The sequence below is a fragment of the Oncorhynchus mykiss genome, chromosome 26 (assembly GCF_013265735.2).
Source record: "Oncorhynchus mykiss isolate Arlee chromosome 26, USDA_OmykA_1.1, whole genome shotgun sequence".
NCBI lineage: Eukaryota > Metazoa > Chordata > Actinopteri > Salmoniformes > Salmonidae > Oncorhynchus > Oncorhynchus mykiss.
This window is the reverse complement of record NC_048590.1, coordinates 44,859,388-44,879,897: the sequence shown is the minus strand read 5'-3', so window position 1 is coordinate 44,879,897 and position 20,510 is coordinate 44,859,388. Positions and strand designations below refer to the sequence as shown.

At 46.7% G+C, this 20,510-nt stretch overlaps 1 protein-coding gene across 3 annotated transcripts in view; it reads left to right on the top strand.

The window, feature by feature from the left end:
- Positions 1-20,510, top strand: part of LOC110506903 (A disintegrin and metalloproteinase with thrombospondin motifs 17) — a 217,665-nt gene that overhangs the window by 43,135 nt on the left and 154,020 nt on the right. For all 3 annotated transcript variants that reach the window (XM_036964481.1, XM_036964482.1, XM_036964480.1), the window contains exon 4: positions 18,516-18,682. In XM_036964481.1, coding sequence (XP_036820376.1) covers positions 18,516-18,682 — 167 coding nt within the window. The remainder of the gene's footprint in view (positions 1-18,515; positions 18,683-20,510) is intronic.

Below are 20,510 nucleotides of genomic sequence, written 5' to 3'. Positions count from 1 at the left end.
ACGCACACACACACGCACACACACACGCACACACATGCACGTACACACACCACCTCCTGAATACTGTACACACAGAAACACACACACCACCATCTTCCTCCTCCCTTCCCCCTGACTCACTGAAGTGTTCTTCGTACAGCAGCAGTCCAGTCTGGCCAGTTGAAACTGTGTTATTTCTGATTGCATAAGAGCTGCTGAGGGAGGGAGAAGGACGTGTGTGTGAGCATATGTGTTTGTGCGTGTGTGTGTGTGTGTGTGTGTATGTGTGTGTGCGTGTGCGTGTGCGTGTGCGTGCGTGCGGGCGGGTGTGTGTGTATGTGTGTGTGTGTGTGTGTGCGTGTGTGTGTGTGTGTGTGTGTGTGTGTGTGTGTGTGTGGGGGTGTGTGTGTGGGTGTGTGATTATTTATGTGGAAATGGGGGCGTGATTATTTATGTGGATAGGGGGGGTGATTATTTATGTGGATAGGGGGGGTGATTATTTATGTGGATAGGGGGGGTGATTATTTATGTGGATGGGGGGGTGATTATTTATGTGGATAGGGGGGGTGATTATTTATGTGGATAGGAGGGGTGATTATTTATGTGGATGGGGCGGGGTGATTATTTATGTGGATAAGGGGGGGTGATTATTTATGTGGATAGGGGGGGTGATTATTTATGTGGATAGGGGGGGTGATTATTTATGTGGATAGGGGGGGTGATTATTTATGTGGATGGGGGGGTGATTATTTATGTGGATAGGGGGGGATGATTATTTATGTGGATAGGGGGGGTGATTATTTATGTGGATAGGGGGGGTGATTATTTATGTGGATAGGGGGGGTGATTATTTATGTGGATAGGGGGGGTGATTATTTATGTGGATAGGGGGGGGGGTGATTATTTATGTGGATAGGGGGGGTGATTATTTATGTGGATAGGGGGGGGTGATTATTTATGTGGATAGGGGGGGTGATTATTTATGTGGATAGGGGGGGGGGGTGGTTGTTAGTGTGGATAGGGGTGTGTGATTATTTATGTGTATGGGGGGGGGTGATTATTTATGTGGATAGGGGGGGGTGATTATTTATGTGGATGGGGGGGTGATTATTTATGTGGATAGGGGGGGTGATTATTTATGTGGATAGGGGGGGTGATTATTTATGTGGATAAGGGGGGTGATTATTTATGTGGATAGGGGGTGTGATTATTTATGTGGATAGGGGGGGTGATTATTTATGTGGATAGGGGGGGGTGGTTGTTAGTGTGGATAGGGGGGGTGTGATTATTTATGTGGATAGGGGGGGTGATTATTTATGTGGATAGGGGGGGTGATTATTTATGTGGATAGGGGGGGTGATTATTTATGTGGATAGGGGGGGTGATTATTTATGTGTATGGGGGGGGGTGATTATTTATGTGGATAGGGGGGGGGTGATTATTTATGTGGATAGGGGGGGTGATTATTTATGTGGATAGGGGGGGGTGGTTGTTAGTGTGGATAGGGGGGGGTGTGATTATTTATGTGGATGGGGGGGGGGGGGTGGTTGTTAGTGAATCAGACAACCAGAAAAGAGACCCAACAACGTTAGTATGTTTTATTTTCCGTCCCCTGCCTGGTTTTTTACATCCATTTACACAGCTTTTCTTCACATGGAATGTGGAAATGTTAAGATAACAAGAGGAGGAGAGTTGGGTTTCAGGTGGATGTGCTGAGCTGGTCACTGGTCCAATGTATAGGGTGCATCCCAAATGGCACTCTGTTCACTGTATAGAGCATTACTGTTGATCAGGGCCCATAGGGCTATATAGGGAATAGGGTGTAATTTGGAATACAGACCTACACTCTTAGAAAAGAGGGTTCCAAAAGGGTTCTTCTGCTGTCCCCATATGAGAACACTTTTTGGTTCCAGGTAAAACCCTTTTTGGTTCCAGGTAAAAACCCTTTTTGGTTCTAGGTAGAACCATTTTGGATTCTGTGGCAAGGGTTCTACATGGAACCCACAATGGTTCTAATTGGAACCAAAAGGGTTCTACCTGGAACCAACAAGGGTTATTCAAAGGTTTCTCCAATGGGGACGGCCGTAGAACCCCTTTACGTTCTAGATAGCACCTTTTTTTCTAAGAGCGTAGAGAGCTGCCGGCTCACAGAGAAAACAGTGCGGAAATGAAAACCTGTCATTTCTCCCAGGCCGGAGTTTCATTGGCACTGTGGCAGCTGATGGGAGGTCAGTTAGACATCACCTGATGGGAGGTCAGTTAGACATCGGCTGATGGGAGGTCAGTTAGACATCACCTGATGGGAGGTCAGTTAGACATCGGCTGATGGGAGGTCAGTTAGACATCAGCTGATGGGAGGTCAGTTAGACGTCACCTGATGGGAGGTCAGTTAGACATCACCTGATGGGAGGTCAGTTAGACATCACCTGATGGGAGGTCAGTTAGACATCGGCTGATGGGAGGTCAGTTAGACATCACCTGATGGGAGGTCAGTTAGACATCGGCTGATGGGAGGTCAGTTAGACATCAGCTGATGGGAGGTCAGTTAGACGTCACCTGATGGGAGGTCAGTTAGACATCACCTGATGGGAGGTCAGTTAGACATCAGCTGATGGGAGGTCAGTTAGACATCGGCTGATGGGAGGTCAGTTAGACATCACCTGATGGGAGGTCAGTTAGACATCGGCTGATGGGAGGTCAGTTAGACATCAGCTGATGGGAGGTCAGTTAGACGTCACCTGATGGGAGGTCAGTTAGACATCACCTGATGGGAGGTCAGTTAGACATCACCTGATGGGAGGTCAGTTAGACATCAGCTGATGGGAGGTCAGTTAGAAATCACCTGATGGGAGGTCAGTTAGACGTCACCTGATGGGAGGTCAGTTAGACATCACCTGATGGGAGGTCAGTTAGACATCACCTGATGGGAGGTCAGTTAGACATCAGCTGATGGGAGGTCAGTTAGAAATCACCTGATGGGAGGTCAGTTAGACATCACCTGATGGGAGGTCAGTTAGACGTCAGCTGATGGGAGGTCAGTTAGACGTCAGCTGATGGGAGGTCAGTTAGACATCACCTGATGGGAGGTCAGTTAGACGTCAGCTGATGGGAGGTCAGTTAGACGTCAGCTGATGGGAGTTCAGTTAGACGTCACTTGATGGGAGGTCAGTTAGACATAAGCTGATGGGGGGTCAGTCAGACATCAGCTGATGGGGGGTCAGTCAGACATCAGCTGATGGGGGTCAGTCAGACATCAGCTCAAACTAGACGTTGCCCCTAACTACAGATTTAGGATCAGATTACCCTTCCCCCAATCCTAATCTTAACCATTAGGGGGGTTAAATGATATATGATCTGAGTCCTGGGGTTAGGGGCAACTCTTACCTTCCACTAGGTATCCTGACAGAGGTATGGTCTGTGGCTTTAGGAAATGGCTTTGGGGTTGTCCCTAAGTACAGATCTAGGATCATATTCTCCAATCCTAACCTTAACCATTAGTGGGGAAAATGCAAAACTGACCCAACTTCAGCCTACATACACCAGGGAAATCCATGGAAAGCTTGTTGTAGTTGTAAAGACCAAAACGATGACACTGAACATTCCTTTTTCTGGAGCTCGGTCAAGATGAACATTAAGAAATCAAAGGTGAGTCTTATCACTCAGACACTGGGCTGTGTTATTGTTTAGAATGTGAAAACACAGAATGAGAAGTCTAGATGCAGCCAGACCGACATTGTGGTCAGGGCTGAGAGAGAATCTGAAATATGCTGAACCTCTCCAACTCCCAACCCTAAAACACTTTCCCAACTCCTCTCTGCTCACTTGCTTTACAGACTCCCACTATGTCGTCCAGGCTGCCTACATTTTTGTTATTCCTAAGAATTTCTGAGCTTTGGCTCACAGTGGAGGGCTCACTAACAGCCTGGACTGGTGTGTGTCTGTTTGTGTCCGTGCGTGGGTGCTTGTGTGTGTGAGTGTGTGTGTGTCTGTATGCGTGCGATCACGATAATTTTTGTGTAGATATCTTTGTATTTCAGGTGTGTGTGCATGTGTGATTGTATAGATGTCTGTGTGTGTGTACGTGTGTGTACGTGTGTGTGTGTGTGTGTGTGTGTGTGTGTGTGTGTGTGTGTGTGTGTGTGTGTGTGTGTGTGTGTGTGTGTGTGTGTGTGTGTGTGTGTGTGTGTGTTTGTGTGTGTGTGTGTGTGTGTGTGTGTGTGAGGGTGTGGTAAGGTTTTGTGGCAGGCCGGGTTACAGTGTGTAGATTTCTATTTCTCTATCCAAAAGTATAATTTATGGAAAGCTAACACAATCTTATAGCACAATCTTAGCTGTCAAGCACCCTGCTCTGGACCAATGAGCTGGGAGACAGTTTTATTATTATGCTGGTGGCCGTGTTGCCGTGGGTGATGATATTCGTGCTTTATGAATCTGAGACGGTCATGTGGTCAGCAGGAGAAGCCCCAAAGTAGGTTAAAACAACAGTGGACTTGCTATCTGTTACAGCTGTACTTGGACCTGCCCAAAGGCAGACATACCAGTGTTTTCTGCTTTGGGAAAATGATCTGAAATCCGTGCTAAAGTGCATCACAGTACTTTAAAGTGGCGTCCTCCACTGACAGTGGACCGCCTCCGTTTCCATTCAGGTCCAGACCTCTGATAGAGGTTTAGTAAGTTATTCTGACATACAGGATATTATTGTTCCTTAGCTTGTCCTATTGTGGGGGATGGATGGATGGATGGGTGGGTGGGTGGGTGAGTGGGGGGATGGATGGGTGGGTGAGTGAGTGGGGGGATGGATGGATGGGTGGGTGGGTGAGTGGGGGGATGGATGGATGGATGGGTGGGTGAGTGAGTGGGGGGGATGGATGGGTGGGTGAGTGAGTGGGGGGATGGACGGGTGGGTGAGTGAGTGGGGGGATGGATGGGTGAGTGAGTGAGTGGGGGGATGGATGGGTGGGTGGGTGAGTGAGTGGGGGGATGGATGGATGGGTGGGTGAGTGATTGAGTGGGGGGATGGGTGGGTGAGTGAGTGGGGGATGGATGGATGGATGGATGGGTGAGTGAGTGGGGGGATGGATGGATGGGTGAGTGAGTGGGGGGATGGATGGATGGGTGGGTGAGTGGGGGATGGATAGATGGATGGGTGGGTGAGTGAGTGGGGGGATGGATGGATGGATGGATGGGTGGGTGAGTGGGGGGATGGATGGATGGTTGGGTGAGTGAGTGAGGGGATGGATGGATGGGTGAGTGAGTGGGGGGATGGATGGATGGGTGGGTGAGTGAGTGGGGGGATGGATGGGTGGGTGAGTGAGTGGGGGGATGGATGGATGGATGGGTGGGTGAGTGAGTGGGGGGATGGATAGATGGGTGGGTGAGTAAGTGGGGGGATGGATAGATGAGTGAGTGAGTGGGGGGATGGATAGATGAGTGGATGAGTAAGTGGAGGGATGGATAGATGGGTGGGTGAGTGAGTGGGGGGATGGATGGATGGGTGGGTGAGTGAGTGGGGGGATGGATAGATGGATGGGTGAGTAAGTGGGGGGATGGATAGATGGGTGGGTGAGTGAGTGGGGGGATGGATAGATGGGTGGGTGAGTAAGTGGGGGGATGGATAGATGAGTGAGTGAGTGGGGGGATGGATAGATGGGTGGATGAGTAAGTGGAGGGATGGATAGATGGGTGGGTGAGTGAGTGGGGGGATGGATGGATGGGTGGGTGGGTGAGTGAGTGGGGGGATGGATGGGTGGGTGGGTGGGTGAGTGGGGGGATGGATGGGTGGGTGGGTGAGTGAGTGGGGGGATGGATAGATGGGTGGGTGAGTGAGTGGGGGGATGGATGGGTGGGTGGGTGGGTGAGTGAGTGGGGGGATGGATAGATGGGTGGGTGAGTGAGTGGGGGGATGGATAGATGGGTGGGTGAGTGAGTGGGGGGATGGATGGATGGATGGATGGGTGGGTGAGTGAGTGGGGGGATGGATAGATGGATGGGTGGGTGAGTGAGTGGGGGGATGGATGGATGGGTGGGTGGGTGGGTGGGTGGGTGGGTGAGTGAGTGGGGGGATGGATAGATGGGTGGGTGAGTGAGTGGGGGGATGGATGGATGGGTGGGTGGGTGAGTGAGTGGGGGGATGGATAGATGGATGGGTGGGTGGGTGAGTGAGTGGGGGGATGGATGGATGGATGGGTGGGTGAGTGAGTGGGGGGATGGATGGGTGGGTGGGTGGGTGAGTGAGTGGGGGGATGGATGGATGGGTGGGTGGGTGAGTGAGTGGGGGGATGGATAGATGGGTGGGTGGGTGAGTGAGTGGGGGGATGGATGGATGGATGGGTGGGTGGGTGAGTGAGTGGGGGGATGGATGGATGGATGGGTGGGTGAGTGAGTGGGGGGATGGATGGGTGGGTGGGTGAGTGAGTGGGGGGATGACAGACACGTCAATTCAGACACGTCAATTAGGGCTTGCTGTTCCTTCTCCAGCCCCTCTCAGACACGTCAATTAGGGCTTGCTGTTCCTTCTCCAGCCCCTCTCAGACACGTCAATTAGGGCTTGCTGTTCCTTCTCCAGCCCCTCTCAGACACGTCAATTAGGGCTTGCTGTTCCTTCTCCAGCCCCTCTCAGACATGTCAATTAGGGCTTGCTGTTCCTTCTCCAGCCCCTCTCAGACACGTCAATTAGGGCTTGCTGTTCCTTCTCCAGCCCCTCTCAGACATGTCAATTAGGGCTTGCTTCTCCTTCTCCAGCCCCTCTCAGACACATCAATTAGAGCTTGCTGTTCCTTCTCCAGCCCCTCGCAGACACATCAAAGAGATGGGCGTGGCAGCTGAAGCATTAATGCTCCACTTGTCTCCAACATCTAAAGGATTCTATCATTAAAGTTGTTAAAGGATTCTCTTTGGAGTGATGCTCTGATTGGACTGATGTATCTCCTGGCTGTAACCCAAATGGCACACTATTCCCTAATGAGTGTAGTCCTTTTGACCGGGGCCCACCAGGGCCAATAGTAGTGCACTATGTAGGGAATAGGGTTTCATTTGGGATGCAACCTGGTCGATTCTAGAACATCAATCAGATGCCAATTAGGACAGGACACATGAGGAATGGAAATGTCTGGCAAACGTAGATTCTTTGAGTGAACGATTCATCCCCTTTACTGGACAGCTCTTAAATGGATAGTTCACTAGTATAACACTTCTAAGATGTGATTAAAAAAAAGGTATCTTTGAGTGATCTCTTTATGTGGGCACCTCTCTGCCATACAGTGACTCTGGAGTCTGGTTGGAGTCTAGGGCCTAGGTCTGGGCTGGATCCTATCTATTGGACCTTTATAATGGGCTTCTATCTCCACGTAGACCGTAATGAACTGGAGAGGTCTCAGAACCCAGATGTGTCTATTAGGGTTGAAAAATGACTGGGGGTTGTGGGAAAGTTACAGAAATGTTGCAACCCTCGTGTCGATCTAGACACTCTGCCCTCCTATATTTTGCTGATGTGGACCTCAATCAGTTTTTCCAAAGTTATTACACATCAGGGTTAGAGGACTTTGCTTCAGACCCATAACAGCAGCAGCACTGGCTAACCGTTGAGTCGGCAGGTTTTATTGTCCCCTGCTGAGTGTGTTAGTCTCAAGATTTCAAAGCAGGCTGTTATTTGTCTCAGTATGACTCAGAAACAAGTTGTGGCTGTCCCAAATGGCCCCCTATTCCCTACAAAGTGGACCACTGTTGACCAGAGCCCTATAGACCCTGGTCAGAAGTAGTGCACTATAAAGGGACTAGGGTTTCATTTGGGTTGTAACTTTGTGCTCACCTTAGTCCTTTGGGTTCAAAGCAGTTTTGTGTTTGTCTCAATATTGTTCTTGTTATTGGATTTCTTCTCTGGTGACTGTGGTATAGGCCACTGCAAAGGGAGGAAGGGAGTTGTCTTTATTGCTCTTCATCAATACCTCTTTTATTGCTGTCTGGGTGGGATGTGCATGGTGATGAGACTGATGACAGAAGGTTAAGGGAGTTAGTCACTACTGTTGTTGTTCGCCCTATGGGTTTGGGCTATTAGTTTCAATATGGCTTTTATTTGTTAAGTGTTCTGTGACATATACACTCATTTCTGAAAATAGTGCTATTCACACGACATTTGATTGATAAGTTGTTTGTGAGATATCACATTACAGCGTGAGGGAGAAGCACATGTCGCCTTCAAGTTTGCTTTTATATGAAGGAGTTTCTTCGTCAGCTCTATTTTGTTCTCCAATCTTTGAGAATGACCTTGTCTTAGAAACACTGCTATTCAAATGGCAATTGGTTGATACATTGTTTGTGAGATTTCACTTTGAGTACAGAAAGAAATCTTTCCCTGTCCGTTGTATATGCTGCTCTCACATGCCTATAGACAGATATCCATTTGTGGGAGAGGAGGGGAGGAAGTGGGAGAGGAGGGGAGGAAGTGGGAGAGGAGGGGAGGAAGTGGGAGAGGAGGGGAGGAAGTGGGAGAGGAGGGTTGAAGAGGAGGAGAGGAAGTGGGAGAGGAGGGGAGGAAGTGGGAGAGGAGGGTTGAAGAGGAGGAGAGGAAGTGGGAGAGGAGGGGAGGGAGTGGGAGAGGAGGGTTGAAGAGGAGGAGAGGAAGTGGGAGAGGAGGGGAGGGAGTGGGAGAGGAGGGGAGGAAGTGGGAGAGGAGGGGAGGAAGTGGGAGAGGAGGGTTGAAGAGGAGGAGAGGGAGAGGAGGGAGTGGGAGAGGAGGGGAGGAAGTGGGAGAGGAGGGTTGAAGAGGAGGAGAGGAAGTGGAAGAGGAGGATTGAAGAGGAGGGGAGGAAGTGGGAGAGGAGGGGAGGAAGTGGGAGAGGAGGGGAGGGAGTGGGAGAGGAGGGGAGGAAGTGGGAGAGGAGGGTTGAAGAGGAGGAGAGGAAGTGGGAGAGGAGGAGAGGGAGTGGGAGAGGAGGGGAGGGAGTGGGAGAGGAGGGTTGAAGAGGAGGAGAGGAAGTGGGAGAGGAGGGGAGGGAGTGGGAGAGGAGGGGAGGAAGTGGGAGAGGAGGGGAGCAAGTGGGAGAGGAGGGGAGGAAGTGGGAGAGGAGGGTTGGAGAGGAGGAGAGGGAGAGGAGGGGAGGGAGTGGGAGAGGAGGGGAGGAAGTGGGAGAGGAGGGTTGAAGAGGAGGAGAGGAAGTGGAAGAGGGGGATTGAAGAGGAGGGGAGGAAGTGGGAGAGGAGGGGAGGAAGTGGGAGAGGAGGGGAGGGAGTGGGAGAGGAGGGGAGGAAGTGGGAGAGGAGGGTTGAAGAGGAGGAGAGGAAGTGAGAGAGGAGGAGAGGGAGTGGGAGAGGAGGGGAGGGAGTGGGAGAGGAGGGGAGGGAGTGGAAGAGGAGGGGAGGAAGTGGGAGAGGAGGGTTGAAGAGGAGGAGAGGAAGTGGGATAGGAGGGTTGAAGAAGAGGAGAGGAAGTGGGAGAGGAGGGTTGAAGAGAGTACTACCTTCCCCTTGTCAGAACCTACTTGCAGTGCTTGAACTAATGTTGTTAAGTACAGTGCCTTGCGAAAGTATTCGGCCCCCTTGAACTTTGCGATCTTTTGCCACATTTCAGACTTCAAACATAAAGATATAAAACTGTATTTTTTTGTGAAGAATCAACAACAAGTGGGACACAATCATGAAGTGGAACGACATTTATTGGATATTTCAAACTTTTTTAACAAATCAAAAACTGAAAAATTGGGCGTGCAAAATTATTCAGCCCCCTTAAGTTAATACTTTGTAGCGCCACCTTTTGCTGCGATTACAGCTGTAAGTCGCTTGGGGTATGTCTCTATCAGTTTTGTACATCGAGAGACTGAAATTTTTTCCCATTCCTCCTTGCAAAACAGCTCGAGCTCAGTGAGGTTGGATGGAGAGCATTTGTGAACAGCAGTTTTCAGTTCTTTCCACAGATTCTCGATTGGATTCAGGTCTGGACTTTGACTTGGCCATTCTAACACCTGGATATGTTTATTTTTGAACCATTCCATTGTAGATTTTGCTTTATGTTTTGGATCATTGTCTTGTTGGAAGACAAATCTCCGTCCCAGTCTCAGGTCTTTTGCAGACTCCATCAGGTTTTCTTCCAGAATGGTCCTGTATTTGGCTCCATCCATCTTCCCATCAATTTTAACCATCTTCCCTGTCCCTGCTGAAGAAAAGCAGGCCCAAACCATGATGCTGCCACCACCATGTTTGACAGTGGGGATGGTGTGTTCAGCTGTGTTGCTTTTACGCCAAACATAACGTTTTGCATTGTTGCCAAAAAGTTCAATTTTGGTTTCATCTGACCAGAGCACCTTCTTCCACATGTTTGGTGTGTCTCCCAGGTGGCTTGTGGCAAACTTTAAACAACACTTTTTATGGATATCTTTAAGAAATGGCTTTCTTCTTGCCACTCTTCCGTAAAGGCCAGATTTGTGCAATATACGACTGATTGTTGTCCTATGGACAGAGTCTCCCACCTCAGCTGTAGATCTCTGCAGTTCATCCAGAGTGATCATGGGCCTCTTGGCTGCATCTCTGATCAGTCTTCTCCTTGTATGAGCTGAAAGTTTAGAGGGACGGCCAGGTCTTGGTAGATTTGCAGTGGTCTGATACTCCTTCCATTTCAATATTATCGCTTGCACAGTGCTCCTTGGGATGTTTAAAGCTTGGGAAATCTTTTTGTATCCAAATCCGGCTTTAAACTTCTTCACAACAGAATCTCGGACCTGCCTGGTGTGTTCCTTGTTCTTCATGATGCTCTCTGCGCTTTTGACGGACCTCTGAGACTATCACAGTGCAGGTGCATTTATACGGAGACTTGATTACACACAGGTGGATTGTATTTATCATCATTAGTCATTTAGGTCAACATTGGATCATTCAGAGATCCTCACTGAACTTCTGGAGAGAGTTTGCTGCACTGAAAGTAAAGGGGCTGAATAAGTTTGCACGCCCAATTTTTCAGTTTTTGATTTGTTAAAAAGGTTTGAAATATCCAATAAATGTTGTTCCACATCATGATTTTGTCCCACTTGTTGTTGATTCTTCACAAAAAAATACAGTTTTATATCTTTATGTTTGAAGCCTGAAATGTGGCAAAAATTTCGCAAAGTTCAAGGGGCCAAATACTTTCGCAAGGCACTGTATATACCATGTACTGTTTTTACAGATAGACTTGAGTAATGAATGTATACATATTATTACATTGTTATTATTACTATAGTTACTATAGTCTGATTTTCATGTTTGTCTGTATCTCATGTTCTACTTCAAATGTTTTTCTCCATGTGACCCAAAAGAGTTCTGCAATGTGTTTGTGTGTGATGTTATTTAGACCAGATAACTGGGGGATTCACAGATCTCTCTCATATTGCCTTTTCCAATGCACTAAACAGAAACAAGAACATGTGATAAACATTGCTTTAAGATCACAACAACACATAGATAAGTCTTATACTGTTGGGCATTTCCATTCCCAAGCCGTATGGCTTTTGTGACTTTTGATTCACTGAGTCTCCACAGTTGTCCAGTATTGTCATTGCCCAAGCTAAGCACTCTTCTTCTCTGAGAACAAAACATCTTTCCACAGTGTTTGTCCACGCAGATAAACAACCTAAACAGACAACAGATTAACCAAACAATACCGCCACAACCAATAGTTCGGTTTCTGCAGAAGTGTGTGTGTGTGTGTGTGTGTGTGTGTGTGTGTGTGTGTGTGTGTGTGTGTGTGTGTGCAAGCCATGCTAGAAACAAGCTCCAGATATATGCTGGAAAATAGGTTTGATTTAACTAAATAGATGGAATGACATGGCCCTTCTTCCACTAACGGGGATATCTCATGGGTGTTCTTAAACGTTACAGTTCAGACAGTTCAGACAAATGTAAATGGCTGTTACTTTAATAGAATTGATATTCTCCCAGATAGAGTTCCAACATTCCACTAACTAAAACTTTGCACCACAAAAATGTCCAGGTTTTCCAGAAATCCTGGTTGGAGGATTCCAGGAATCGTAAAACCAGGATTTCTGGAAAACCTGGGACTTCGGGGAAAGTTACCGGAATTTTGCAACCCTACTGCCAGTCTACAGTGTTATGAACTTGGAAGTCTTGAAGAAGAGAGGGAACCATGGCAACAACAGTATCATGAGTATTGATCTGCAGACAATCATGTTGTCAACATCATCAGTGTAAGATGCGTCTCACATTGCATATACAATGTCTTCCCCAAACTATTCAGACCCGTTCACTTTTTCCACATTTTGTTACGTTACGGCCTTATTAAAAAAAAAATTATAAAATAAAAAATATAAAATTCATCAATCTACACACAATACCCCGTAATGACAAAGCGAAAAATTTTTTTTTGAAATCTATGCACAATTATTACAAATAAAAAACAGAAATACCTTATTTACATAAGTATTGAGACACTTTGCTATGAGACTTGAAATTAAGCTCCGATGCATCCTGTTTCCAATGATCATCCTTGAGATGTTTCTACAACTTGATTGGAGTCCACCTGTGGTAAATTCAATTGATTGGACATGATTTGGAAAGGCACACAGCTGTCTATATAAGGTCCCAAAGTTGACAGTGCATGTCATAGCAAAAACCAAGACATGAGGTCGAAAGAATTATCCCTAGAGCTCCGAGACAGCATTGTGTTGAGTCACAGATCTGGGAAAGGGTACCAAACAATGTCTGCAGCGTTGAATGTCCATAAGAACACAGTGGCCTCCATCATTCTTAAATGGAAGAATTTTGGAACCACCAAGACTCTTCCTAGAACTGGCTGCCCGGCCAAACTGAGCAATCGGGGGAGAAGGGCCTTGGTCAGGGAGGTGACCAAGAACCCGATGGTCTCTCTGACAGAACTCCAGAGTTCCTCTGTGGAGATGGGAGAACCTTCCAGAAGGATATCCATCTCTGCAGCACGCAACCAAACAGGCCTTTATGGTTGAATGGCCAGATGGAAGCCACTCCTTAGTAAACGGCACATGACAGCCCGTTTGGAGTTTACCAAAAGGCACCTAAAGACTCTCAGACCATGAGAAACAAGATTCTCTGGTCTGATGAAAATAAGGTTGAACTTTTTTGGCCTCAATGCCAAGCGTCACTTCTGGAGGAAACCTGGCACCATCCCTACAGTGAAACATGGGGGTGGCAGCATCATGCTGTGGGGATGTTTTTTCAGCGGCTGGGACTGGGAGACAAGTCAGGATCGAGGGAAAGTTGATAATAAGACTTTATAAGAAGATCATCCATGCTTTATAATGCATTATAACCAGATCATTATGCATTATAACCACATCATAATGCATTATAACCACATCGTAATGCATTAACCACATTATAATGCATTGTAACCACATCATAATGCATTAACCATGTTATGATGCATTATAACCACATCATAATGCGTTGGCCACCTCATAATACATTATAACCACATCATATTACATTATAACCCAATCATATTGCATTAACCACATCATAATGCATTATAACCACGTCATAATGCATTAACCACATCATAATACATTATAACCACATCATAATGCATTATAACCACATCATAATGCATTAACCACATCATAATGCATTATAACCACATCATAATGCATTATAACCACATCATAATGCATTATAACCACATCATAATGCATTATAACCACATCATAATGCATTAACCGCATTATAATGCATTATCTCATCATAATGCGTTATGACTTTTGGCTTTATGGTAGTGTTACCCAATCTGTTGTTACTAAGGCCTCTCACACAGTTTTGCTAGAGGTGGTGTTACAACACAAAGGCTTTAGTTAACCATGCATCTCTGATGAGAACCGAAGTTAGTGTGTGCAGCGAGTCCTCCTTAAAGGGGAACTTCAGTCTTTTACAATTTAACATATTCATACATTTTTTAAGAATATATCTTATAAGTGTTTTATTAAGCTTAGTTCAACTGTTGTACCTCATCATAACCCAAAATATAAGCTTGTTTTACTCCATTGGAAACATGTAATTGTAAACAAATACTGTATAGCCTCAAAACATAGGAAAACCTATACTTTTATCTCATGGATGGTCAGTCCTTGCATCCATACCTCTGTCTATGAATTTGATGATGGTTACATTTCTCCAGCCCTGTCCCTCAGCTGTTAACCAAATCAGTGACTTTAATCATGTTCACATGTTTTTGCTTTACTCATATATATATATATATATATATATATATATATATATATATATATATATATACTGTATTATATTCTACTGTATTTTAGTCAATGCCACTCTGACATTGCTCATCCTAATATTTATATATTCCTTAATTCTGTTATTTTACTTTAGGTTGTGTGTATTGTTGTGAATGGTTAGATATTACTGCACTGTTGGAGCTAGAAACACAAGCATTTCACTACACCCGCAATAACATCTGCTAAATATGTGTATATGACAAATATCATTTGATTTGATTGACTACTTTCATGTTCTTTGAACTGCAGATTGCCCCTTTAATGTGGCCCATGAAGTCCTGTTGTTGCTGCAGTGGTTTTACCATTGTTTATTCCACCACTCTTACGTAAACTAGCTGTGCCTTTTCTTTCCAATGGAAGACATTGGAGTTCCCATTGAGTCTGGAACGACTTAGCGAATGGGCCAACCCCGGCCTTGTTCTCATAACATTGGTCAGAGTACTGAAACTATTTCATTTAATATGATTAGGCCTAATATAACTCCTGGTCATAGAGTATGTGGTGGTGGTCTCTTCCAGAGGACTGGGATAAGTTAAAGCAGAGGGAGAGAAGAAATAAAGAGAGGTAGTGACAAGTGTTTGTTTGAGAGAGAAACTTCGTGGCGTCTCATACAGAATGAACATCTTTTTCATCTGTCCGTCTCTTTATCTGTCAGTCTGTCATCCATCATTACTTAAAGGGTTAGTTCACCCAAATCACAAAATGACAGAATGTGTTTTCTTATGTGTTTCCAGTCATGGAGAGAAGTGCTTCACACTGGTTTAATTTACCTTGCTACTGTTACCAACCGCTAACTTATTAAGCATTTTATAACCCAAAATGAATAGATTCTGTGTCATTCCCAAATTAAAGTATCTATAAGGGATTCTTTAGCTCAACAACTGTATAATGGAATGTCTACTGTAGCTGGCATTGTCTCTGTTCTTGTCCCTGTCCCTTGGCTTCTTAAGATGCTGTAAACCTAGCCTGGGACCACATCTGCTGTGTTGTCTTGTTAAGATGCTGTAAACCTAGCCTGGGACCACATTTGTTGTGTTTTCTTGTTAAGATGCAGTAAGCCTAGCCTGGTACCACATCTGTTGTGTTGTCTTGTTAAGATGCTGTAAACCTAGCCTGGTACCACATCTGCTGTGTTGTCTTGTTAAGATGCAGTAAACATAGCCTGGGATCATATATTTTGTGTTGTCTTGTTACGATGCAGTAAACTTAGCCTGGGACCACATCTGTTGTGTTGTCTTGTTAAGATGCAGTAAGCTTAGCTTGATACCACATCTGTTGTGTTGTCTTGTTAAGATCCAGTAAGCCTAGTCTGGTACCACATCTGTTGTGTTGTCTTGTTAAGATGCAGTTAGCATTCCTCACAATCAAATGTCAACTGCATTATCTACCAAGAGAATTCTCTTCGATTATAATCACAGCCGCATATATTCCCCCCCAAGCAGACACATCGATGACCCTGAACGAACTTCATTTGACTCTATGTAAACTGGAAACCACATATCCTGAGGCTGCATTCATTGTAGCTGGGGATTTTAACAAGGCTAATCTGAAAACAAGACTCCCTAAATTCTGTCAGCATATCGATTGTGCTACCAAGGCTGGAAAAACCCTTGATCATTGTTATTCTAACTTCCGCGACGCATATAAGGCCCTCCCCCGCCCTCCTTTCGGAAAAGCTGACCACGACTCCATTTTGTTGCTCCCTGCCTATAGACAGAGAATAACACAGGATGCTCCCGCGCTCAGGTCTGTTCAACGCTGGTCCGACCAATATGAATCCACGCTTCAAGATTGCTTCGATCACGTGGACTGGGATATGTTCCACATTGCGTCAAACAACAACATTGACAAATACACTGATTCGGTGAGCGAGTTTATTAGCAAGTGCATCGGCGATGTCGTACCCACAGCAACTATTACAACATTCCCAAACCAGAAACCATGGATTGATGGCAGCATTCGCGTGAAACTGAAAGTGCGAACCACTGCTTTTAATCAGGGCAAGGTGACCGGAAACATGACAGAATACAAACAGTGTAGCTATTCCCTCCGCAAGGCAATCAAACAAGCTAAGCGTCAGTATAGAGACAAAGTAGAGTCGCAATTCAACGGCTCAGACACAAGAGGTATGTGGCAGGGTCTACAGTCAATCACAGAGTACAAAAAGAAAACCATCCCCGTCGCGGACCAGGATGTCTTGCTCCCAGACAGACTAAACAACTTCTTTGCTCGCTTTGAAGACAATACAGTGCCACTGACACGGCCCGCTACCAAAACCTGCGGACTCTCCTTCACTGTAGCCAACTTGAGTAAAACATTTAAACGTGTTAACTCTCGCAAGGCTGCAGGCCCAGATGGCATCCCCAGCCGCGTCCTCAGAGCATGCGCAGACCAGCTGGCTGGTGTGTTTACGGACATATTCAATCAATCCTTATCCCAGTCTGCTGTTCCCACATGCTTCAAGAGGGCCACCATTGTTCCTATTCCCAAGAAAGCTAAGGTAACTGAGCTAAATGACTATCACACCGTAGCACTCACTTCCGTCATCATGAAGTGCTTTGAGAGACTAGTCAAGGACCATATCACCTCCCCCCACCTGCCACCCTAGACCCACTCCAATTTGCTTACCACCCCAATAGGTCCACAGACGACGCAATCGCAATCGCAACCACACTATACACTGCCATAACCCATCTGGACAAGAGGAATACCTATGTGAGAATGCTGTTCATCGACTACAGCTCATCATTTAACACCATAGTACACTCCAAACTCGTCATCAAGCTCGAGACCCTGGGTCTCGACCCCGCCCTGTGCAACTGGGTCCTGGACTTCCTGACGGGCCGCCCCCAGGTGGTGAGGGTAGGTAACAACATCTCCAATCCGCTGATCCTCAACACTGGGGCCCCACAAGGGTGTGTTCTGAGCCCTCTCCTGTACTCCCTATTCACCCACGACTGCGTGGCCATGCACACCTCCAACTTAATCATCAAGTTTTCAGACTACACTACGGTGGTAGACTTGATTACCAACAACGACGAGACGGCCTACAGGGAGGAGGTGAGGGCCCTCGGAGTGTGGTGTCAGGAAAATAACTTCACACTCAACGTCAACAAAACAAAGCAGATGATCGTGGACTTCAGGAAACAGCAGAGGGAGCACCCCCCTATCCACATCGACGGGACAGTAGTGGAGAGGGTAGTAAGTTTTAAGTTCCTCGGCATACACATCACGGACAAACTGAATTGGTCCACCCACACAGACAGCGTGGTGAAGAAGGCGCAGCAGCGCCTCTTCAACCTCAGGAGGCTGAAGAAATTCAGCTTGTCACCAAAAGCACTCACAAACTTTTACAGAAGCACAATCGAGAGCATCCTGTTGGGCTGTATCACCGCCTGGTACGGCAACTGCTCCGCCCTCAACCGTAAGGCTCTCCAGAGGGTAGTGAGGTCTGCACAACGCATCACCGGGGGCACACCTACACCACCCGATGTCACAGGAAGGCCATAAAGATTATCAAGGACAACAACAACCCGAGCCACTGCTTGTTCACCCAGCTATCCTCCAGAAGGCGAGGTCAGTACATGTGCATCAAAGCTGGGACCGAGAGACTGAAAAACAGCTTTTATCTCAAGGCCATCAGACTGTTAAACAGCCACCACTAACATTGAGTGGCTGCTGCCAACATACTGACTCAACTCCAGCCACGTTAATAATGGAAAAATTGATGTAAAAAATGTCTCACTAGCCACTTTAAATAATGCCACTTAATATAATGTTTACATACCCTACATTACTCATCTCATATGTATATACTGTACTCTATACCATCTACTGCATCTTGCCTATGCCGTTCTGTACCATCACTCATTCATATATTTTTATGTACATATTCTTCATCCCTTTACACTTGTGTATAAGGTAGTAGTTGTGAAATTGTTAGGTTAGATTAGTCGTTGGTTATTACTGCATTGTCGGAAATAGAAGCGCAAGCATTTCGCTACACTCACATTAACATCTGCTAACCATGTGTATGTGACAAATAAAATTAGATTTGATTTAATAAACATAGCCTGGGACCACATATGTTGTGTTGTCTTGTTAAGATCCAGTGGACCTAGCTTGACGCAATGTTTGTTTGTGCTGTCTTGTTAAGATGCAGTAAACCTAGCCTGGTACCACAACTGTTGTGTTGTCTTGCAAACTCCTAGTGGTTTGGTGTGATCTGTGACCAGGCTATGGTGGAACAGCAAATAATAATCAATCTTTGTGTGTCTCTGTCCCCCGTGCTAGTGAGAAAGAAGAGGCAGAAGGGAGTGGAGGAGGGCCGTAGAAGGAGAAACACCATCCATCTGAATGGGTTGTATACGGTAGAGACGGTGGTGGTGGCAGACTCAGACATGGTGCAGTACCACGGGGCAGAGGCCGCGCAGAGATTCCTGCTCACCGTCATGAACATGGTAAGGATGCTTGACACGCTCATATGCATGCATACATGAATACACGCACACACACATATGTTATGTTATTCTGTTGTCGTGGGGACCTAAAATTGATTTCCATTCAAAATCATGTTTTCCTTAACCCCTAACCCTAACCCTAACCCTTACCATATTCCTAATCTTAACCCTAACCCTAAACTTAACCACTAACCCCTAACCCTAACCCTTACCACAATCCTAATCTTAACCCTAACCCTAAACTTAACCACTAACCCCTAACCCTAACCCTTACCACAATCCTAATCTTAACCCTAACCCTAAACTTAACCACTAACCCCTAACCCTAACCCTTACCACAATCCTAATCTTAACCCTAACCCTAAACTTAACCACTAACCCCTAACCCTAACCCTTACCACAATCCTAATCTTAACCCTAACCCTAAACTTAACCACTAACCCCTAACCCTAACCCTTACCACAATCCTAATCTTAACCCTAACCCTAAACTTAACCACTAACCCCTAACCCTAACCAGAATTGTAACCTTAACCCTAAAGCTAACCCCTAAGGTTAAAATAGCCTTTGTCCTCATGGGGACGTGGGAAATGATAACTCCACGAGGGAGAATTTTCCTTGTTTTACTATCCTTGTGGGGACTTTTGTGGATTTTAGGTCTAATTAAGTCTCTGAGTTGTACACACGGTGTTGAGCGGCTCACAACCATGTTTGAAAGGTTAAAGACACGTTAACAAGCTTCGTTTTGACAATGCCACCTCCCATGTTTCTCTTGGCTTTGTGCTAGCTGGTTTAGCTCTGAGAGAGACCGGCCAGTACCAGAGAACTGTCACGCTGTTTTTCTATATGCATCCAAAATAGCACCCTATTCCCTACATAGTACACTACCGTTGACTTGTGACCTACGGGCCCTGATAAAAAGTAGTGCACTATTTAGGGAATAGGGTTCCCTTTGGGACTCACCTCTGTTTCTCACCCTTTCAGTTTCTCATTAAAACTCCCTGAACAGCCAACTGATTCAACCTGCTGCTCACAGGGCAGAGCAGTTAGAGACAGAGCCCAACAGTGACTTGGGCAGGAGAGCAAGAAACCAGAGGGGAGGGGAGGGGAGAGGGAATGTGAGAGTGGTAGGCAAGAGCCAAGGGGGAAGAGGAGGGAGGGAGAGGGAGACAGACAGAGAGAGGGGGGGAAGAGGAGGGAGGGAGAGGGAGACAGAGAAAGAGAGAAAGAGAGAGAGATGGGGAAGAGGAGGGAGGGAGAGGTAGACAGAGAGAGAGAGAGAGAGGGGGGAAGATGAAGGAGGAAGAGGGAGAGAGAGAGAAGGGGGAAGAGGAGGGAGGAAGAGGGAGACAGAGAAAGAGGGGGAAGAGGAGGGAGGGAGAGGGAGAAAGAGAGAGAGAGGGGGGAAGAGGAGAGAGTGAAAGGGAGACAGAGAGAGAGAGGGGGAAAGAGGAGGGAGGGAGAGGGAGGGAGGGAGAGAGGGGGGAAGAGGAGGGAGGTAGAGAGGGAGGGAGAGAGAGAGGGGGGAAGGGGAGTGGGAGAGAGAGGGGGGAAGAGGAGGGAGGGAGAGGGAGACAGAGAGAGAGGGGAGAAAAGTAGGAGAGGGAGAGGGAGACAGAGAGAGGGGAAGAGAAGGGAGGGAGAGGGAGGGAGAGCGAGAGAGGGGAAGAGGAGGGAGGGAGAGAGAGAGAGAGAGAGAGAGAGAGAGAGAGAGAGAGAAAGGGGAAAACAGGACCCATATAAACCAAGCGAGAGAGGGGAAAAGGCATTAGTGAAGGAAGAATGGCGAGAGAGCAGAGAGACAGAAGGAAAGACAGGAGGGAAGGAGG